The sequence below is a fragment of the Ammodytes marinus genome (genome assembly GCF_949987685.1).
Source record: "Ammodytes marinus genome assembly, chromosome: 10".
Lineage (NCBI taxonomy): Eukaryota > Metazoa > Chordata > Actinopteri > Uranoscopiformes > Ammodytidae > Ammodytes > Ammodytes marinus.
The window spans coordinates 6,168,499-6,188,442 of NC_137214.1; the positions used below are offsets into that span (position 1 = coordinate 6,168,499).

General features: G+C 39.9%; 1 protein-coding gene across 7 annotated transcripts; it reads right to left on the reverse strand.

The window, feature by feature from the left end:
* Positions 1-460: 460 nt before the first annotated feature.
* Positions 461-19,925, reverse strand: tnip1 (TNFAIP3 interacting protein 1). Of its 7 annotated transcripts, none has more exons than XM_080035698.1 (18): positions 19,904-19,925; positions 15,025-15,213; positions 13,559-13,702; positions 13,206-13,291; positions 12,957-13,007; positions 11,996-12,205; positions 11,452-11,546; positions 10,873-11,026; positions 9,747-9,839; positions 9,558-9,623; positions 7,943-8,074; positions 7,161-7,289; positions 6,258-6,392; positions 6,026-6,151; positions 4,099-4,182; positions 3,406-3,648; positions 3,060-3,144; positions 461-2,050 (listed from the first exon to the last, which is right to left on the reverse strand). In XM_080035698.1, exons 2-18 carry the CDS (start codon positions 15,173-15,175, stop codon positions 1,956-1,958), a joined length of 2,079 nt encoding a protein of 692 aa, XP_079891824.1. In that variant the 5' UTR covers positions 15,176-15,213; positions 19,904-19,925; the 3' UTR covers positions 461-1,955. The 7 variants fall into 7 exon arrangements, with proteins under 7 accessions (XP_079891824.1, XP_079891826.1, XP_079891821.1 ...); XM_080035700.1 differs by lacking the exon at positions 19,904-19,925 and adding an exon at positions 16,282-16,343 and having other exon boundaries at positions 3,406-3,552; XM_080035695.1 differs by lacking the exon at positions 19,904-19,925 and adding an exon at positions 16,282-16,343.
* Positions 19,926-19,944: the final 19 nt, after the last annotated feature.

Sequence of the window (19,944 nt, forward strand, 5' to 3'; positions counted from 1 at the left end):
AAAGGGTGTGCAACCAAATATTAAAGAAGGGTGCCATTATTGCTGCACATGCTGTTTTTAAAAAAAAATTATTTGAAATTACAATATGTATATTGAGAAAAAAGTTATCTTTGTTAAATTACTTTGGAACTCTAATCAAAATATCCTGATGATATATATTTGATACATTTCCATTTATTTCTGAAGATATTGTACAGGTTATGCAAAAAAATTAAGGGGTGCCAATAATGGTGAGCAGGACCGTAGAACACCGTAGTTTTGATTCTGGACCTCACTGGCTTCAAAGTTTATTTTGCACTGTCCTGTAATTCCCCCCCCCCCCCCCCCCCCCACCAACCCCATTTACCCTTGTTTCTTACTATTGAAAAAAAAAGCCCAGCTTAATTCCATGTTCAATGCAACTACAACAAACAACTTGCACTGTGGGGGTGTCATCATGAAGTATAAGGGTAGGATGATAAGACATTTAGAATAGATTTATTAAGCCAGTCAAATACAAAGTCTCACATGTGCTTTTGCAAAACAGAAGAAAAAAAGGGGGCTACAAAGCAAGAACTGATGGTAAAATTACAGCGTGTAGCTTTTTCAATGGGTAATTCTAAAGTGTTAATTCAGCTCTCACCATCAGGATTCGGTTTCTCTGTTATCAACTTATTGATAAAATGGGGGAATTGTTTCAAATGAATCAGCACACATTCCGAAGCCCTTCATATGACTACATGATGTATGGGAGAGAGAGAGAGAGAGACTAAGAAAATGTTAATGGACATTCAGTTAAAATATAGTGACTTGATTGAAGATTGGATTAGTCCTATATACACACACACACTTCAAAACAGCTGTGTTGCTTTAACTAGGGACCTCAAAATACTGAAGAAAATGTTCCTCTATTATTTGAGTCGAGTTGGAGTGTTTTCAATATAAGGTAAAGAGGAAGACTGTCATTGTTGCTGCCTAAAGGGTTATGTTGCATTAACTTGTACACAGCGTACGTCGGGGCTATAGCACACGATGCAGTTAAGATGAGCATGAATATAAGGAGCAGAAGAAGTGGTCAAATCATCAAATCAATTGTGGTCAAGTAGAAGTGTTGTATTTAATGAGAGTAGGTCCATTATCATGTGGGGGGAAATAAAAGGTTGTGTATGTACTGTGCATTGTGTATTGTGTCTGATACAAACATACAATGTCCATAGCTACAATATATTGGGATTACACTAACAACATAGAAAGAACAGCATTACTAAAAAGACAATGATTTTACACTCAAGTCGATGCAACTATCAAAACAGCAGGTTATAAATAAATTATCAAATCACATGTTTTTTGGTATGATACCATCAAAATTCATTTGCCCCCCCCCCCCCCAAATTTTTTTGTATTTCAACAACCACTTTAACAGTTACACATGGGACAGTTCTAGAACATCAATGGTACTTTAAGAAGATCTTCATAAATCAATGAACATTCACATTGTAAATCCTATGATTCAATGTACCTCTATAATCATTCATTGTTGGAATGAGTATATGTAGTCTTAAGTCATATTGGGGAATGGCTTTCCTGTAACCCCTACAAAGTAACACACTAAAGTGTCAAGTTGTTACATATTTGCAGAGATCACAATCACATAAGGTATATTTTTCTGGAGAGAATAATAAAAAAAAAATTAAGAACGATGTTGATTATTCCGACCTATTTAACAAATGACTTCAGTTCCTGATCAAAAAAAAACAAAACAAAAAAACGAAATAATATTCATGTACGTATATATTCAGAATAGCAGAAGTGTTTCACAAATAGCCTTATAAAACGCAAGTATAAACAACATTACAATAGGATATCTACAGTTCAGTAGGAAAATTATAGATCAAATCACACCTTGTCAAACTCAAAAACAAACTGATTTTTCATGCTACTACCCAGACTGCATCAGGGTGGGTACAGTGATGCTTTTAGTGCTTTCCAGGGTCGATGTTCTGTCGCTCCCTCTTCCCAAACCCTGCTGCTGCGGCGGCTGCTGCTGCTGCTGCTGCTGCTGTGGACTGATCTACAAAACGCATGAAGAAAACTGCATTATTGTCACGGTCACACACTTTGCTGCCAACACTTTATTTAAAAAGTCAATGGAATAAACCTTTAGCCTCGTTTCCACTGAGTGGTGCGGTACTGTTCGGTTCGGCTTGGAATGCTTTTTTTTTTTTTTTTTTATTTATTTATTTAGAAAGGACAGCGCACATTAATAAACATGAACACTAGAGTTCAACATGTAAATGTGCCAAATTTAGCCATGCAGGCAAAAAAAAATGTCCCTGGCAGGTTGAAAGGGTACCGAAATAAGCTTAATGTGCCGCAAATCTAGGGTTACCGTGCTGACCTGAACCAAACCGAACTGTGTTGCTCAGTGGAAACGAGGCATACGTGTAGCGTGAACTCGTGATTCGGAAAATATACAAAAAACCTTAGATCAGGGATAGTTCGCATGAAAGGATAATGCTGGCAATATTATATATATTTTTCGTGTCAACGTATATCATGTAAAGATCAAAATCGCAATTAATGAATCCTTATAACAAGGGTTGTCTGAGTAGCCAAAGCCAGATAAAGCTACTTTACCTGTGCCATAAAGCTGCATTATTGATCATTGATCGAGTGATGACCCTAACTTTTTATTATTATTATGAAAACATTAGGTTTTGAGTTCGGCTCATACCCTATTCTGATGTCAAAAAAATATGCACAAACTAAATCAGTGGCTGGAAATAGCCCTTAACAAATGCAGTATTTTAGGAAATAATTTAGCGTTTCATCTTCATCTGAAGCAAGTGGGTGTAGATCCGAGAGCCACAGACGAATGGAGAAATTGAAAAAAGTATGGAGAGACAGGCTGCTACAATAAACCCAGTTGTTGGTTTTGGCATCTTGCTGACAATAAGGACAAATACAGCAGAGTAATTCCAGCATTATCCTTAAAGCAATAAGGAGGTGTGTTAAAGTGTGTGTTTATAAGAAAACTTTAAAGATTAAAATATTGTACTTGGTTTGGCTTGTTAACATACCTGCATTCTCTGGTGGTGGTCTTGAACTCTCTCCTACTGCTCTGGCCCCTCTTGGCTGAGGGAATGACGACTGCCAAGGAAAGCCCTGGGCAAAAAAGAAAGCATTGCCTTAAGTTTTATTCACTCAATTCACTGCTTCAGTCACAACCAGCAGCAGCCCTCAAGTCTTTGCCCTCACCTCAACAATGGTTACTGAATGTAAGCGTGGCTAGGTTAAGCTACAGTTCAGACCTATAACTACATGTGCTTGTTAAGGGAGGTTAAGTAAAAAAAAAAGAGCCTTGTATCCTCAGTGAAGCAGAGTCACTCCAGAGACAGACAGTGGGGGGCCTTAGTGGACCCTTACCGGGGTAATGGTCTGGAAGTCTCGTACAGGGGGCGGTGCTGCTGCTGCTGCGGCGGCTGCGGCCCCGGCTGCTGAGGCGCCTGCTGCATTGGGCATCCGGGGAGGGAAGTGTAGGGGCCAGCCCTCTGGACCCTGCCCTGCTCCCACCTGCACAAAGGGACCACAGTAGGGAGGGCTCAGCGGGCCGTTCACTGAGCCTGACGTAGGGTCTGACGGACGCCTGTCCTGCTGCTGCCTCTTCCCCTACGAAGGGACCACAAGTAACACACGTGATCCCCAATCAGTGCACGGCTGCTGCTGCTGCTGCTAAAGCAGCCCTTGTCACGGGCATGGGGGCCGGGCCACTGCTGACCTAGATGGAACCTCTCCACACTGAGGAGTGGAAAATGCTCCACCTGTTAAAATCCTGAATGCACCGATGTAAAATTTAAAATGCCTAGTTGGAGTGAGGCTCTTGTCCTTGAGTATTGATTTGTTCATTACATTACTACATGTAAGTGACTGCATTCTGTCACAAGGGGGCGCTAATCTTAAAGTTTCTTATTGTGTGACGCATCCCAAAGTAGCAGCAACTTTCAGTGAATGCATGGCCAAACACATCCCCTCCTATCCAGGCTGACGGCACCTTTTACATTTAAAATATCAACACGTCTGCAAACACTAGCCGGCTCTGACCTGGGCGGCAGCCAGTACCTGTTTGTGATGCTGCATCTGCAGTCTCTCCAGCTTACACCTCTCTGTACGTTCCCTCTGACACTCGTTCTGGGCCTGATGAAGCTAAACCGCAAACACACAATAATAAAAATACACATTAGTGAGTAGTTCAGTTAGAATTTTTTTTTCTAATGCAAAAACAATAGCTAAAGCTTTTCTCAAATCATGCCACAAAAGCCTTGTTTACTTTCCACTGAGCGGTGTGGTTCGGTACGGCAGACATTTATTTGCGTTTCCACTGTCAAAAGTTGGTTAGGGTACCAAGATAAGCAAACCGTGCTCTACCCATTTTTTTTCTCCCTTTTCATGTGTGGTACCAAGCCATCCCAAAAGGGTCCAAAATAGTTGAGCTACAGACTGCATTCCATTGAATGGTCTACAGCAGGGGTGTCAAACATACGGCCCGCGGGCCGGATCCGGCCCGCGAGATGATTTGATCAGGCCCGCGACCTGTAGAGCATAAATTTCTGAGTATGTCAAAAAAAAAAGTAAGTCTCTAGCCCATTCCTGTGAGGAGTTATGAATTTTTAAAGAAATAACCGAAATGCTCACTCCTGCCGCTAGGGGGCAGCCTAAATAAAAAAAGCACATTTTAGCAACGTGGGAAATGGTAAATGGCAATCCTGCTTCACCGCTATTAATGTTTCCTACAGTGCTTTATGGCAAAGTAAAAACCAAAAAAAAAAAAAACATTTTTATTTTTAGTACATTTATTTTATTACTTTTTTATAAAAATAAAACTATTTTTATTTTTAGTGCTGAACAATTAATGTACTAGCAAGCGTGGTGTGTCTGCGGCTCTGTGTGCGCAAAACGAGCAGGAGCATGCTAGTGTAGGCCTACAAGATTTATTTCCTAATTTTCAATGCTGCTTTATTTTTATGTTTTAAATTGGGAAAAACGAATTCCAAAACAACCAATAACCTCTGTATTTAAAAATAAATCAAAACAGTAGAAGTTGCACTTTTATTTAATTGTATTTTGTCTGCATGTTTGCACAAAATGTGTCCCTGTACATATAGTAAACAAAATTGGACAACTGTAAGGTCAGTGCCTGTTGTATTTGTGTATTCAAATAAACAGTTGTTTATTTCATTAGTGCACATTGGCATCTTTGAGCAAAATACCCCCAAAATTTTTGCTGCGGCGCTACGCGCCGCACCTCCTATTCCCATGGCCGGCAGCAACCTTTACTAAGACATCTCCTGGGGGGTACAGAGATCCCTTGTGATCCGTGATAATGTAGGTTACAAATGTAGGCTGAGTGATAAAGCATATTACTGAAAAACAAAGTTAGGGATTTGGAGTTATTTTGCCATTATTTTACTAGTCCGGCCCACCTGAGATCAGAGAGGCTGTATGTGGCCCTCGAACCAAAATGAGTTTGACACCCCTGGTCTACAGCATGATAAATCGTAAAAAAGGTCACGATCCCCCTCTTCATATAAGAGCTTACATCTAAAACACACAGGGAGAGGAGAGCATCCATCTAGTTTGTAGCCTACTTAAGCCTCGAGAGCCATAGACGCATATTAAATATTGTCCTGCAGTGCACTTTTCTGTATTCTAAAATGTGATACGACTTCCTCGTGATTCACATTTTAGCAAGAATCGAGCAGCCCTTAGTCGACAGAATCATAATTTCCGTATTATAGAAAAGCCGCCGTGTTTAATCACCTCGGCAAGAGTGAGAGAAAAATGACGGGCTACAATGTTGTGTCCCTCTGCTATGATGTCACTATAGTTTTGTAGCTGGCGCCTACCGAGTAAGGGTACTGTCGCCAGTGGAAACGCAAGCCAGATCTAGGGTTTACTTTATTGTACCAAACCGTGCCGAACTGAACTGTGCTGCTCAGTGTAAACAAGGTAATACAGGAGACTAAACTGCAAAAAACACACAGCTTACCTGATTGGTCAAATTAGTAATCTGACCCTGGAGTCTCTCCACCTGCCGCCTCAGGTCTTCTTTCTCCTCGTTCATTCGCTCCCTGTCACTCCTCTCTTTTCTGAAGTCTTCCTCGAAGATCTTTACCTGAAGAACGAAACATCCGTTCAAATGAAGTTGGGGGGGGGGGGGGGCAGGGGGGGAGGGGAATTGCATGTTATTGCTGCCATAGGACTGTAGCACATTTTCTAACCTGTTCCTTGAGTACAGCGATTTGAGTGAGCAGTTCCTGTTTCTTGAGGTTGTTTGCTGCGTCGGTGAAGTTCCCCTGACCAGGAGCTTGTTGGGAGGATGACGGGGCGTGCAGGTTTAACGCTTCCTCCAGAGCCTGAGGACACACACACACACACCACAAGTATTATACACAAACAAGTATTAGACACAACAGGTATTATTCACAGACAAATGGCTCTGCCCGTCATCCCTCTCCATTTGTATGCATCGTACACACATATGTTTGTATGGCTATACTTGTGAGGACATTCATTGACAATACATTCCCAAGCCCCCCTAACCATCAAAACTTAATTCCTAACCCCAACTCTTACACTAACCCTAACCTAAACCGTATTCATACCTGAACCTTAAAACCAAGTCTTAACCCTCGAACAGCCCTTTAAAAGGCCTGTCCCAAAGTGAGAACCAGACAAAATGTCCTCACTCTTTAGGCTTTATGCTGCTGTATATGTGCTTTTATTGTGTGTTTGTCCTGCTCTTATCTACCGTTGTGCGCACTTTCCTATAATGTTTAATGTACGCTGTGTTTTATTGTCTGCTTATTTTATTGTTTGTTTGCCATTGTCTGTCAATTCATTCTTACTACTGTATGTGTTACTGTATTTTCTGAGTCGACTATGTTGTTTTTTTAATCTTTGTTTATACATGCATTTTATTTCTGTAATTTTAGGTTGCCTTTTAAATATCTGGCAGGGGACAACAGATGAAAACTAGCCTCTTAGGCTAACTCTGGCTCACTTACAGTCTGACTGTTTATTAGTGTGCAATGTCCCTCAAATAAATAAGGTCTTAAACTCAAATTGGTTCTCACACAGACACAGACACAGACACAGATACAGACACAGACACAGACACACACCCTGTTGAGGCGTTGGATCTCCTTCTCCTGGTACTCCCTCTGTTTGCTGAGGGGCAGCAGCTGGTCCTGAAGATAGCGAACCTTCTGTTTGAGCTCAGTGGTCTCAGTGTTGAGGCACTCCTTCTCCCCCTGAAACAAACACACACAACCTTTCATAAGGCAAGATAAAGCAGGCAAAAACAAAGGCTGCGTTAGTGTCTCCCCATACTTCTCTGCTATTAAGTATTGTAGAAAAAGATTTAGGGACGTCCCAATTCATGTGGTGGGATGCAGCATGCAGCTAGGGGAAATACAAATGCTTTTTTGCTGCGCTTCTGACCTACAATCCACTATGCACCAGAAGTAAGTTGAGGCTGTATCCAAAATCTGTTCTGTAAAAAACTTTGGACTCTAAATTAGTTGTCAAAATGACATGAGGTTTGAACTCTGGCTTTATCCAACATCTAGGTTTTTAAAAGAGATTCCAAAGTACACATAATGAGTTGGATATTACCAAATTTGCCATATTTATCCAAACATTCCTGAAAGACTTGTCAGACCAACGTCAACTGGCAAAAGTTTCATGTTGATATCTAAAACTTCACCTTAAAAAGTATAGTGTAATACTGAAACATGTGTTCAATGTGTTTTGTGTCCTTGTCAAACCCATTTCCACCTGACGTGTGTGTGTGTGTGTGTGTGTGTGTGTGTGTGTGTGTGTGTGTGTGTGTGTGTGTGTGTGTGTGTGTGTGTGTGTGTGTGTGTGTGTGTGTGTGTGTGTGTGTGTGTGTGTGTATTCTCACCTGAACATTCTCAATCTTGGACTTGGCCAGCAGCAGCTTCTTGTCGTAGTCGCGCTGCCTCTGCTCTCGCTCGGCCTCCAGCTCCCCCACCGTTTTCTGGGACTCTGCTAGCCGCTGTCTGAGGTCTGTGATCTGAAAGGGCCAATGCAACCATTAGTTTGCATTGCATTTGGATACACCGCTCGGTAAATGGACTTGACTTATATAGTGCTTTTTAGCCGATTTTCTCAGCCCCAAAGCGCTTTACATTTCTTACCACATTCACACACACACTCAGACACCGAGAGCAGCAGCTACCACGCAGGGTGCAAGCTATCTATCGGGAGCAATTCGGGTTTCAATGTCTTGCCCAAAGACACAAAACGAAAGTAAAACAAATTCAGTGGTATCGACTCTCTTGAAGAGATAAATATCAGCCGTTGCATGGTATAAGGATACAGGCTTAGAAAATGTTTTGTTGTAATATGTGAACGAACCTAGTGACGCACATGGATATATCTAGGGTTCTGTGGTTCAAACCCTAGGTTGCAAGGTGTCCTTGTCTGAGCAAAGTGTGAATGTAGGCGCGTTCATGACTGTGGGTGCTTACAAGCGTAGGTGTGCGTGTGCGTGTGTGCGTGTGTGCTGCCCTCTGGCTACACCACAGCAGGAAGTCAGCGGGTACCAGAGAGGTGAGGGGAATTCTTACTGAGGTGTGACAGGCCTTGTGGTGAGTGTATGCTCTCAGATAGCAAAAGCTATTGCAAGATTGCACCTTTTTTACTGGACAAGTATGTAAATATAAAACAAAAAAAACACAGCTGCTTGACTGCCAATTGAGTCCTGTGCAACTTAAAAATAGTTAAGAATTTTTTTTTTTTATTCCAGTGCCATATTTCAAAAGGGACTGCATATTACCATTGGTGTCACAATGCTACAGCTAATATTTTCAAAGTCTACTTGCGAGATAGTTTTTTTGCTTTATTTGCCATTTCATTTATTTTGTCTGCAGTAACTCAACCTATGGTATTGCTTAGTTTATCCTTTGTGTGGGAAAAAACTTCTTACCATTGAAACCAAATTCGTCAATCGTTCTCAGAATGTGTAAGTAGTACCTGTGACAGTAGCAACTGATGAAATGAATGAAGCTGAAATCAATAGTGTAAGAACTAGTAAGAATATAGGTATAATTGAACAGACAGTAAACATATGTATTGAGTAAGTGCAGTTGCTATAGAAAACTCAGGATGAATACTCCATGTACGTTTTGTACTGTACATGTAGATTTGTTTGCATAATTTTTAAGTGTTTTGCTAAGCATCCATAAAGAAGCCTGGCCTGGGGAAAGGACAAAGTAAATATATGAAACAAATAGTATTTCTAAATGTAGTCAAGATTTGGTTGATTGTACTGACGTGACTGAATAGATGTCTTAACCCTTTTTAAATTGTAGGTTAGGAATTGAGAAAGTGAACGTTTTTCCAAAGGAATTTCAGACACAATTGGGTTATTAGTTCCCCTTTGACTGACTATCTATCTATCTATCTATCTATCTATCTATCTATCTATCTATCTATCTCAGTGTAAGGGCACTGCAGCGTCTTCCCACACTGTGTTCACAAAGTCATTACTGTACCTTCTGTTCAAACTGTGACTTCATGGAGTTCCACTGAATGTCCCACTGCTTGTTCACCTCCAGCACCTGTTGCAGCAGCAGAGTCAAGAAGACACAATCAAAACACAATGAAACACTCGACATATTAGGAAACTACATTACACACAGACTTTCCCCCTGTGGCAAAAAGTAATACAGTACAAGACTCACATCCTTCCTCTGCTTCTCCAAAAGCTTGATCTTCTTTTCATACACCTCAGCATCACAAGGTTTAGTCGGGGTTTTCTCTAAGGCTTTTCCACTCTGGGGGGGGCAGACAAATAAAAATTATTCAATTGAACAACATGTTTCCATTACTATAAAAGGGTTAATACATTTTTTTTTAAGTAGTAAAATGCAAGCACTTTTTCCAGCACTTCAGTTCAACTTTATCGAGGACCCTGAAGCTTTAAATATATTGTATATATATGGGGGGGGTGGGGGAGGCATGCTTATGATTTCATTCATACATTGCCCTTTCTGTACAGGGGAAGGGTGTTCATATACTGTTTATTGGCCATCACCTGATAAAGCTATGAAGAAAAACACAAATACTTTCTATATAAAAATATTAACATAAAATCAAAGTAGTCCTAATGTCCAATCCAAAGAGGTTTGTCCAACTGTGTAGTATTCATTCATTCACTGGGTCACATAACGTGGTAGCTTTCAGGTTGTGTGTCAAACAGTAAGAGTATTTTATTGACGGTCTATTTGAAGAAAAAAAAAATCTGCATTTTCCTGCAATGCGTTAAGATTTCAAGCACATTTCAAAACACAAGATATAAAATCAAGCATAAAACGAAGAAAACCTGACTATAAACAACCCATTGTCAGAGTTTTGAAAGTGACAAATTCATTAAGAAAACCTACTTTTTTTCAGTTTCAAACTAAGATTGATTTGCTGGGACAGATTGATCTATATTAAGTATTAAAGTTGTAAAGCGTGTCTGTACAGCATGAATACATTTTTTTCCCCCCACAATACCCCCTGCGTTCTGATCTCCATACTTCCATACTATTTAGTATGCCAGAAAAAGATTTAGGATGTCCCAATACATGCACGTCAATTGTAGTATGCTGAAAATACATAGATGCCCCACTAACTCCAATAGCATTTTGGAGTATTCGTCTTTATTCTTGACATTTCTTGACATAATGAAAAAAAAAACTTTTACTTATGTGATTTTTTCCCTCTCTCTTGATTTTTTTTCTCTCCTGTGGCCCTAAAACTCTTCTGTACTTTAGTATGTAGTGTAGTAAAAAGAAAGAGTATGTGATTTGGAACGCAGGGTACCTTTTGCGGTGTGGAGGCTTCCATCTTGGGCCTTACTGCGGGCGACTCCTCCTTGACTGGTTCCTCTTTGGCCTCTGGAGCCTCAGTGTCTGATGCTGCTGCTGCTGCTGCTGCTGCTCCCGTTACCAGCTCCTTCAGCGTGTGGTTCTCCTGCCTGTGAGTCCACAAAGAAAGTGAAAATGATAAAGAACTTCTGAGCGAGCGTGGCCTCTCTTTCCCTAGAGATTGTTTTAAGTGTTTAGGTAAACCCTTAAGGATGTCCTTTGGGAAGAACCTACAATACCCACTGCTGGATGCTATGACACCAACAGAAAGCAGGCAAACAAAAAGTGAAAGCATGGTACGATTGTAAACGTACAAGGAGAAGTCAAAGTTCTAAAAACAGTAGTAATGGAAGGCGGTTTAAAAAAAAAAAAAATTGGCTGATATAATAGCCCAGAGGAATGAGTGTTGGTATTGTATAGTTTTTTTATATTCCAATGGGAAACACTACAGATCTCTCAGTTTGTTCTTTTAGACCCTGCGAATAATAAGAATATTCCTGCATTAGCAAATGAAAAGAGAAAGAAAAACTAATACCGTAGGTGTTCCAAGTCTTGATTCCTGATATGATGGTCCTCTTCCATTTTCTTACGAAGCTCGTTGTTCTCCTGTCTGAGCTGCTCACAGAGAGTCTAGAAAAAAAACAAAAATGAGCACAACATTCTGAAACATTTTCTTCTGTATACCAACACATACAGTTTTGCCTTCAACACATCACTACCACACAAAAAAATTAAAAATACAAATAAAATCGAAAAAGAGTTCCGGAAATACAGCTCACGTTTGTTTAAAAATGAATGTGAATGGCTTCCACTAACTCGTTTCATTTAAAAATAATTAAATATGGCATGATTTTTCCATTGTATTTGCCCATTGCCTTCACTGTATGACAAATTAAAAGACTTTCAGTGGGGGCAGCCCAGTGGCTCACCGGGGAGAGCGAGTAGTGAGTATGAGGCCAAGTCCTTTTCCCAGCGGTACTTGAACGTCACTCATACAGGTGAAAAACACCCCAAAAATATCTAATACATTTTCTTTCTTTCTATTAAATAAGAATTTCAGGCGGTTGTGTGCCCGTTACCTGAAGGAGGGAGGTCCTCTGTTCATTCTTCTGGACCTTGGAGGAGAGGTGGTGGAACTCGACGGCCATGCGACCCAGGTGAGCTAGCAGCTGGTTGGGGTTGGACTCCTCGGCGAAGATGCTGAAGGAGCTCTCCAGCCTCTTGAGCTGGCTGGCTAGCTCCATGTTCTCCTGAGGCAGCGGGGGGATTGCTCCTGCCACTGACCCCGTCTGGACACACACACACACACACACACAGACAGACACAGACGGGCACACAGTCACTCACACATTCCTCTAAAACATGACTCATTGGATGAGCTAGCAATTACATATGGATTTCAAGCAACACGAAACTGAAAGAACAGAATTCCTCATGAGTCAACATGAGGCGACTATTTCTATTAAGAGCAGCGGTCGATCTATCTTAAAACTACAAACCAGTTCGTCCTGTTGGATCTAAATGTAGTCCTTGACTGACTAATAGGTTATGCTCGCAAAAGTATTTTGGTCAAGTGATGGAAACTATCAAAGTAGCCTATAGACGTATTACAATAAGTCACAGGTTAGTCATTCATATTGGTTTTGACATCATGTGGTGCCAGGAATATTCCAGCATAGCAATCCTACTAACACACCCCTTAGGAAGTCAGTGTGTGAATGAATCAGCTGTGTAACTCTAGTCAGTAATAATCCTGGACTTTCCCATTGGTTGACTCAGGCTGGAGCTACCAGTATTGAGTTGAGCTGGTGAGTCACCGGCACCGAAAGGATATGTTTCCAAATATTGAGGAAATGGCTATAGAGGAGGGAAGCTAGCTACCAGGGACAAAGTGATATTCTAAAAACACTCTTAAGTCCTCCTTAAAATGGAAAAATTCCCCGGAACAAAAATAAATAAAAATCTGAGCTACTGTGGTATATAGCTGGAAATTGATTTTTGAATTTTAAAATGCGTCGTCACAAAAAGTCTGGTACGTACGGTCAAGGCTTCTGAAGTCTTCCCATCCATATTCACAACCTCAAACTCCTCCTGTAAAAGTCAACAAAAAAAAAATATAGAGTAGAACCAGAAACTTTTCAGTAAACTAAAAGAATAAAGGAAAACATCCTCTATCTGAGAGCTACCAGAGACCTAGGCCATCATATCATCTGGACCCTAATGTTATTCGCCATCCTACAACGATCCCAAACTTCTTTCTGACTGTACCTAAAAAGTAAATGTACTTACGTTGGGCTTCTCGGACTGAAGGGCCTTTCCTAAACAGCTTGTTTGCTCTTCCCTCTGCTCTGCAGTGGGGTGTAAACAGGGTTTACCTGAAACGAGTCATACCAATACCAAAGTTAATACAAGTGTTTCAGTCATGTAGAGCAGCATGCCATACGGTAACAACACTTTCCAGGGTAATAATAATAATAATAATAATAATAATAATAATAATAATAATAATAATAATAATAATAATAATAATAATAATAATAATAATAATAATAATAATAATAATAATAATAATAATAATAATACAAAAACATGTCCAATAACAAGTTAAAACCACAATTTTCCATCAAGTCTGCTGGACCTACTTTGTGTGTCTGTGTGATGCGGCCCTCCCGCACACAGGCTGGCGGCGTAGCTGGTGGACTTGAGGGCCTCGTTGTCTCTCACCAGCTCCTCCACCCGCTGACGAAGCCTCGACGCCTCCGACTGAGACTCCTCCAGCAAATCACCTGCAGGTATCAAAAGAGATCGGCTTTCTTTGACTTGAATTGCACTCTGCTCATGCTTTTAGACTGAAGCCTTAAGACTGTGTTAGACAGACAGTCAATCAGAGAGGGGACTCCTCTGGTGAGTCACAAAGGGTGCCATCAGACCGTTTGCCGTTTATGTCACTATCTTGCGTGCAAGCTCGACATAACTACCAAATGAAGATCATCAGGTTTGACGACATTCCACCTCATTCGCTGATTGACAGTTTTACCACCGGCATCTGTGTATTTTAGCTGGAAATTCAGTCATCGGTCACCCAGGATACCCCTTGATGCATGTGTGGCTGCATTCAGTTTATAATAACTCATGTATTACTCATATTAAATGCTTTGCTGTTCATTTATAGATTTCACAAACTACAATGTCTTTGTTTATTCACTATTCTGGAAAAAATGAAGTCCTGTAGAGCCAATCACAAAAATCCTTCAAACTCGAGTCATTTTGGGGAATTATTTGCATAGCAGTAAGAATCTAAATAGAGTGAGGCATTGTTATCAATCCAAATCTAAAAAAATATATTTTCATTTAAGTTTGGGGCGATTATCATCTGGGTTTGCAAGACCATAAACACTCATAAACCTTGTGGAAAGCCTTTCCCAGAAGAGTTGAAGCTGTTATGGCTGCAAAAGGTGGACCAACGTCATATTAAACCCTATGGATTAAGAATGGGATGTCACTTAAGTTCATATGCGAGTCAAAGCAGGTGGCCCGCAAGGACCATATGAGGGGCCCGCAGGCCTGTTCTAAAAATAGCATAATAATCTGTTTCTCACCTTTTTTAAGTCATTGTTGATCATTATTGTGAGAAATCATTAACATGATCAGTGTCTTCACATAGATGAATATCATTAATCATTAATAATAATATATAACTAAAGGCAAACTTAGCAAATTTGTTATTTCAGAAGAGTGTATCAAACTGGGTGCCCTTCGTATGACGTAGTACCCATGAAGTAGCCCTCATGTTCAAAAAGGTTGGTGACCCCTGGCCTAAATCATATTTACCCTACTCTACTTTTACTCTACATATACATCTACTCTACATCTACTTTTCGTTAGCCTAATAGCAGAATTGCCTAAGTCATATTTTAAGGGTTATAGAGTGGGGTAAAGTAGATGTAGAGTAGAGTAGATGTAGAAAAGAGTAGATGTAGAGTAAAAGTAGAGTAGAGTAAATATGATTTAGGCAATTATGCTATGAGGCTAACGATATGCGTGTCATCAGCCCTCCATCCATCCACAGTATTGAGCTTACCGTGGTGCTGTCTTGAGGGGGACCTACCTAAGCTCTTGAGCCCCTTCATCCTCTCCCTCAGCATGCTGTTCTCCTCCAGTAGCTGCCGGTAGCTGCTCCCCCCGGCCGAGGCCTCCTCGCGGGCCTTCATCTCACTCCCACCCGGGTCATAGATGCGGTACGGGCCTTTCCCTTCCATCGCCGTGGCTTACTTCCTACTAGACATGGTCCTCCAAACTGTTGGAAAGGAATAACAAAGTGTTGGTCTTTTTAAACGAAATGAAGTGCAGACAAACTTCTCAGCAGAGTAAAGGACCTTTATATAAAAACATAAAGTGATCTTAGTAAAAGTTGAAGAAAAAGAAAATAGAAGGACAAAAACCCGGCGCTGCAGCAAATATACCAATTGTTGTACCTTCAAACACATCTGAATCCTAAGGTTAAAATGTATATTGCTCATTGGGGTAATTTCAGAGTGTAAATATAGGTACAGTATAAGAGGAACCAACATCAAGTGTTAATACTCAGCTGTTCATGCAAGAGGGAGGCAACAGCTGAACAGAAGAAAAAGAACTTAAACAGTAAACTAGAAATCTCCTTGCTCGGACCTCAACCTAACTGTGCTGTAGCAACATTATAACATCTCAACACATGTGACAAATTGTTTTCCAGATGCTTCATGATCGCGGATGAAATAAGTACCACCCACTCAGACAGTGCTACTGTACTGCACGTTAGCCACACAGATGAACCTTTAAGACCATTGTTTAACTTAACAATTGATACCAGGACGAGCGTTATGAATTAGTGATTCTCGGTTAAGAAACTAAACACCAACACGTCAGCTTTGAGAGGACAATAGCAGCATAATGCCCCCCTGCCTGAGTCAAGCATATGCCAAGAATGTGCTCACGGTTGTGATGGCTAAATATGACAACTACAACATCCGAGGGCAAAAGAAAATGACAAAATCAGAGGGAAAACATAGTCATTTAACGTGAATCCTGGCGACATACATCTACCCAACAGACGAGAGTCAAATACAACACAATCCAGCTAATGATAGCTACCTTGATTGGCTGAAGAAGGCTAATATTAGTTTTCGCTGTTGTCATGCAAATCGCTAGCAACATCCTCGTTAGCCGTCGGCTAGCTAACACTACTAAGATGACAGTGCGGGACAGGAAGCCGCCAGCTCGCCTATTTTTAACCACTAAACGTACATTTATCGATGCAGCGAGTGAGTCGGAGAAGCGTAGTTAAACGGCAAATCAAGGAACAAAGAGGTGCCTTTTGTCTGGATACCTTTTCAGCTCGCAGTGGCCTCTCGACATCTATTGCGGAAGTGGTCTGTGCTGTAACCTGGGAAATTCCAGCTCGAGACGTTTGATATAAACAGCGATGATTGACAGCGCTGCAGACCAATCAGGGCCCGGCTCTCAGTGAGAGGGTGCCACCCACTGACTGTAATGTAAACACTGGAGCATAATGCTTCCCTTATTTCTATTATATGGTTATTATATCACTGAAATGATCTAGCCTGATCACATGACGGACTTATAAATATGTATGTGAATATTAATGTGCAGCCAAAAATGGACCATGTGACGCCATGACATCAGAGTGAGTAAAAATGATATAAAAATAGCAGGATATGTTTCCCTTTGAGACCTAATGATTTTGCTTAAATCACTTCCTTATAAACTTTGTACCCATTGACACTCTTAGCCCAGAGTCCAGGTGCAAACCCCACCGTTTTCTCTGAATGAACTTTTTTTCTTCATTGATAGTTTTGGAGAAGGGGCTGCTGGGGGTTTCTCTGATTGCATCACATATTTCCTCTGAACTGGGGTGAGATATACGCAATCAGACCTTGTACAAGTTGCACTGCGCTTTGATAGTAGGCCTACACACTGTGTGTTAACAAAAGAAATTCTTGCTATAAGGGCGAAGAAATGTAATGTAACATATGATTATTTGTATTACTGATACATTCATTGTTCAGATGATAAAATACAGAATTTCCAATAACTCTAGTTGACATATTTAAATGAAATATTCTAACACACAGTCTGAAACTTAAATGCACTCAGTTTACTATATAAATGGCGCACTGACTATACACAACACAACACACCACACAATCAAATAGCCTATGTGGGGTTGGAACTAGTTATTGTTTGAAGGCATTTTCCTTCCTTTTAAATTAGATTAGGCTTCTTAAACAAATAAATAAAGATATGGATTATTGATAATTCATTTATGAACCAATCAAAGATGATGATTGATAGTCTAACAATATGATTCTAATACAATAATATGACTTGGGTTTTCAGTTATTTAAAGAAATACCACAAGTAAGATTTAATGGCATGTGTTTTATTAATTAATTTACTTTTAATGAGAAGGACTATACAACAACACATAGTCATAGCGTTTTACTAAATTGACAGATTTTTTTTCTTTTTCTTTATTGCAGGCCTTTCCCTGACCAATCATCCAGAGCAATAGTGACATCTTGTGGGAATTAACAAACAGGTAATCTGCTGTTGTGTTTCTCCACTCAATTGTCAGTCAACTGGAAGTACACAGTATTTCTGATGCCGTTTAGTTTGTGACCGTGTACAATTAGACTGAACCTCACGAGGAAACTTGGTTATCCCAACCAATGTCTGCATATTTCTAAAGCTGTATAATAGGTTCAAAAAAAATGAATGCAGCTACCAAAAGGCCTTATATGAACCACAGAGTAAAAACATGTTTGTCGACCATTTAGAATAACACACTCCATAAAGACATTACATTTCAGAAAATTAGCCATGTGTGTGTGTGTGTGTGTGTGTGTGTGTGTGTGTGTGTGTGTGTGTGTGTGTGTGTTATTGGGGCGTATGCTGTGTTAAACACAGGAAAAACACTGTTAGCAAATATGTTTTACTCAGTAAATAATCCACACCATCCACTATTTTCAGTTCCGACCCGATTGCGATATCTGGGTTTTGGGTTTTGGACGATTTCTTTGTTGGTGGTGATATTATGTGTAAGGTTAGAAAGGCTTAAGCAACAGAGACATTCTAATTTAAATGAGCAAAGCAAATTATTAAAATGTAAAAAAGATTGAACGATAAAAAATGGTGTGTGCTATCATCACATAGCTATGGGCTTTACATTTTCTTTTCTTTGATAGTTTAAATAATTATATTAAAAAACTGACAATAGAATTGGATCTGTGGCGTCGGTCCGATGAGTGGGTTGCAGCCATGATACTGATAGTGTAGGATGGCCCCGTCCTATAGTTATTTTTATCATTAAGCTAAACTAATTAGAATCACACATTTGCTATACATATGCCAGTAATACTGAGGTAGGCCTACAGTCATGTTAAAACAGCTATTGTAAAGAAACCAGGTTCATCATCGTCTTGAATAGTACCTTTCACACTTGATTTTTTGATTCAACCTACTTTGTCCCTTTGACATACACTCTCTGATTGTAAATTGATTAAAAATCATTCTGCAAATAAAAATAATAAATTAATTCGTCAGAAATCAAAAGCGAGAGTGTGTAAACCGGCCTGTAAAGTGTATAATCTGTTATCTGTGTGTGTGTGTGTGTGTGTGTGTGTGTGTGTGTGTGTGTGTGTGTGTGTTTTACTAACAATAAACCGCATTTGAAAATCCTTTTCATACATAAAAATTCATCTTCAACTACGAGATATCATCCAAATAAAATCACAAACGTCAACAAAACCACAGACCGTAGCATTTTAGACCATAAAGTAAAAGTGGACCAGCTCGGCCTCCACTGTGCAGTAAAACACTGGTAGTACTGTATGTGTGAATGTGTTCTCCAGAGAGTCATCATTCGGCTACAGGAAAAGGCAAACATACAGTTGGCACACAGGAGTTGTTTTTTCCTGCGTCCTGTGCCTGCCACCATGACACCTTGGCCTTGTTTTATAGGTGCACACACAATGCTTATATCCCAGACTGCTTTGATGTGTTAAAACAATGAACAGTCATGGGGTACTAAGAGCCTGCCAGCACAAAAAGAAAATGTCACCCGTTATTTACTCATACCCTTTGTTCTATACTCTACACTAAGTTGAACATTTTCTTTCAAAAATATTTTAAAGTATGTTTCCCTAAGACAGAAGAGTTATCAGATGACATTTGGGAAAAAATCTAATTTTCGGATTGAAGCCCAAAGGGTCACAGAGCATGGACCCCTAACACAATGGCAGTCCAGTGTCCCATCTCTAAGCAGCACAAATCAGCAGCTGATATTCATTAGCGATGTGCTGCTTAATACAAAATGTCCTTTTGTCAGGGCCAACCTCTGGAGGCCTTAAACCCAGGGACATCCTCACTGCACTGTCACTATCACCATACACAAAGAATTGAGCTGAGATGTGCACACTGGCACACAGATACAATTCAGTGTTAAATGTAAAAGGCTCTTCACATATATATTTGCATACACTGTATATAAAATCAAACATATCTAAGAGTGACCAAAAATCCAGAGTGGTACATTTCCAAGTACATTTCTCCCAGGCTCATGTATAAATAATAATGTGAATGAATTGTTTTTATTTTAAACCTTAATTGTGTGTTGTTATTTTTTTTATCAATCTTTAAAAGAAATAAATAAATAGTATTAAGTATTTGTATAGGATATTTCTTTTAAAAAAGTATTTCAAAATCAATTACCAATTAAGACCATATAACATCTTATAAAACAAAATCTTTTACATTTACCACGTTCCAAACAGAGAAACTAACACCCATTTCAGTGACAGTAAAATTATCCAACTGACGCTGAATTATAAAAATATATATCCATATTACACATCAATAACAACGATAGTACATCTAATACATTCTTTTTTTACACCTCAAATGTTAAAACAAAATAAACAACAACTCACCCACACATTCGGCTTCTGTCGGAGAGAGAGGCACTTTTTAA

Bases quoted from the DNA above. Each gene is read 5' to 3' on its own strand.
- tnip1 (XM_080035698.1), bottom strand. From the start codon at position 15,175: ATGGAAGGGAAAGGCCCGTACCGCATCTATGACCCGGGTGGGAGTGAG. The intron at 13,703-15,024 runs GTAGGTCCCCCT...TGATACCTGCAG, and splicing joins GAAGGGGCTCAAGAGCTTAG to GTGATTTGCTGGAGGAGTCT. The intron at 13,008-13,205 runs GTAAGTACATTT...TGACTTTTACAG, and splicing joins TTCAGTCCGAGAAGCCCAAC to GAGGAGTTTGAGGTTGTGAA.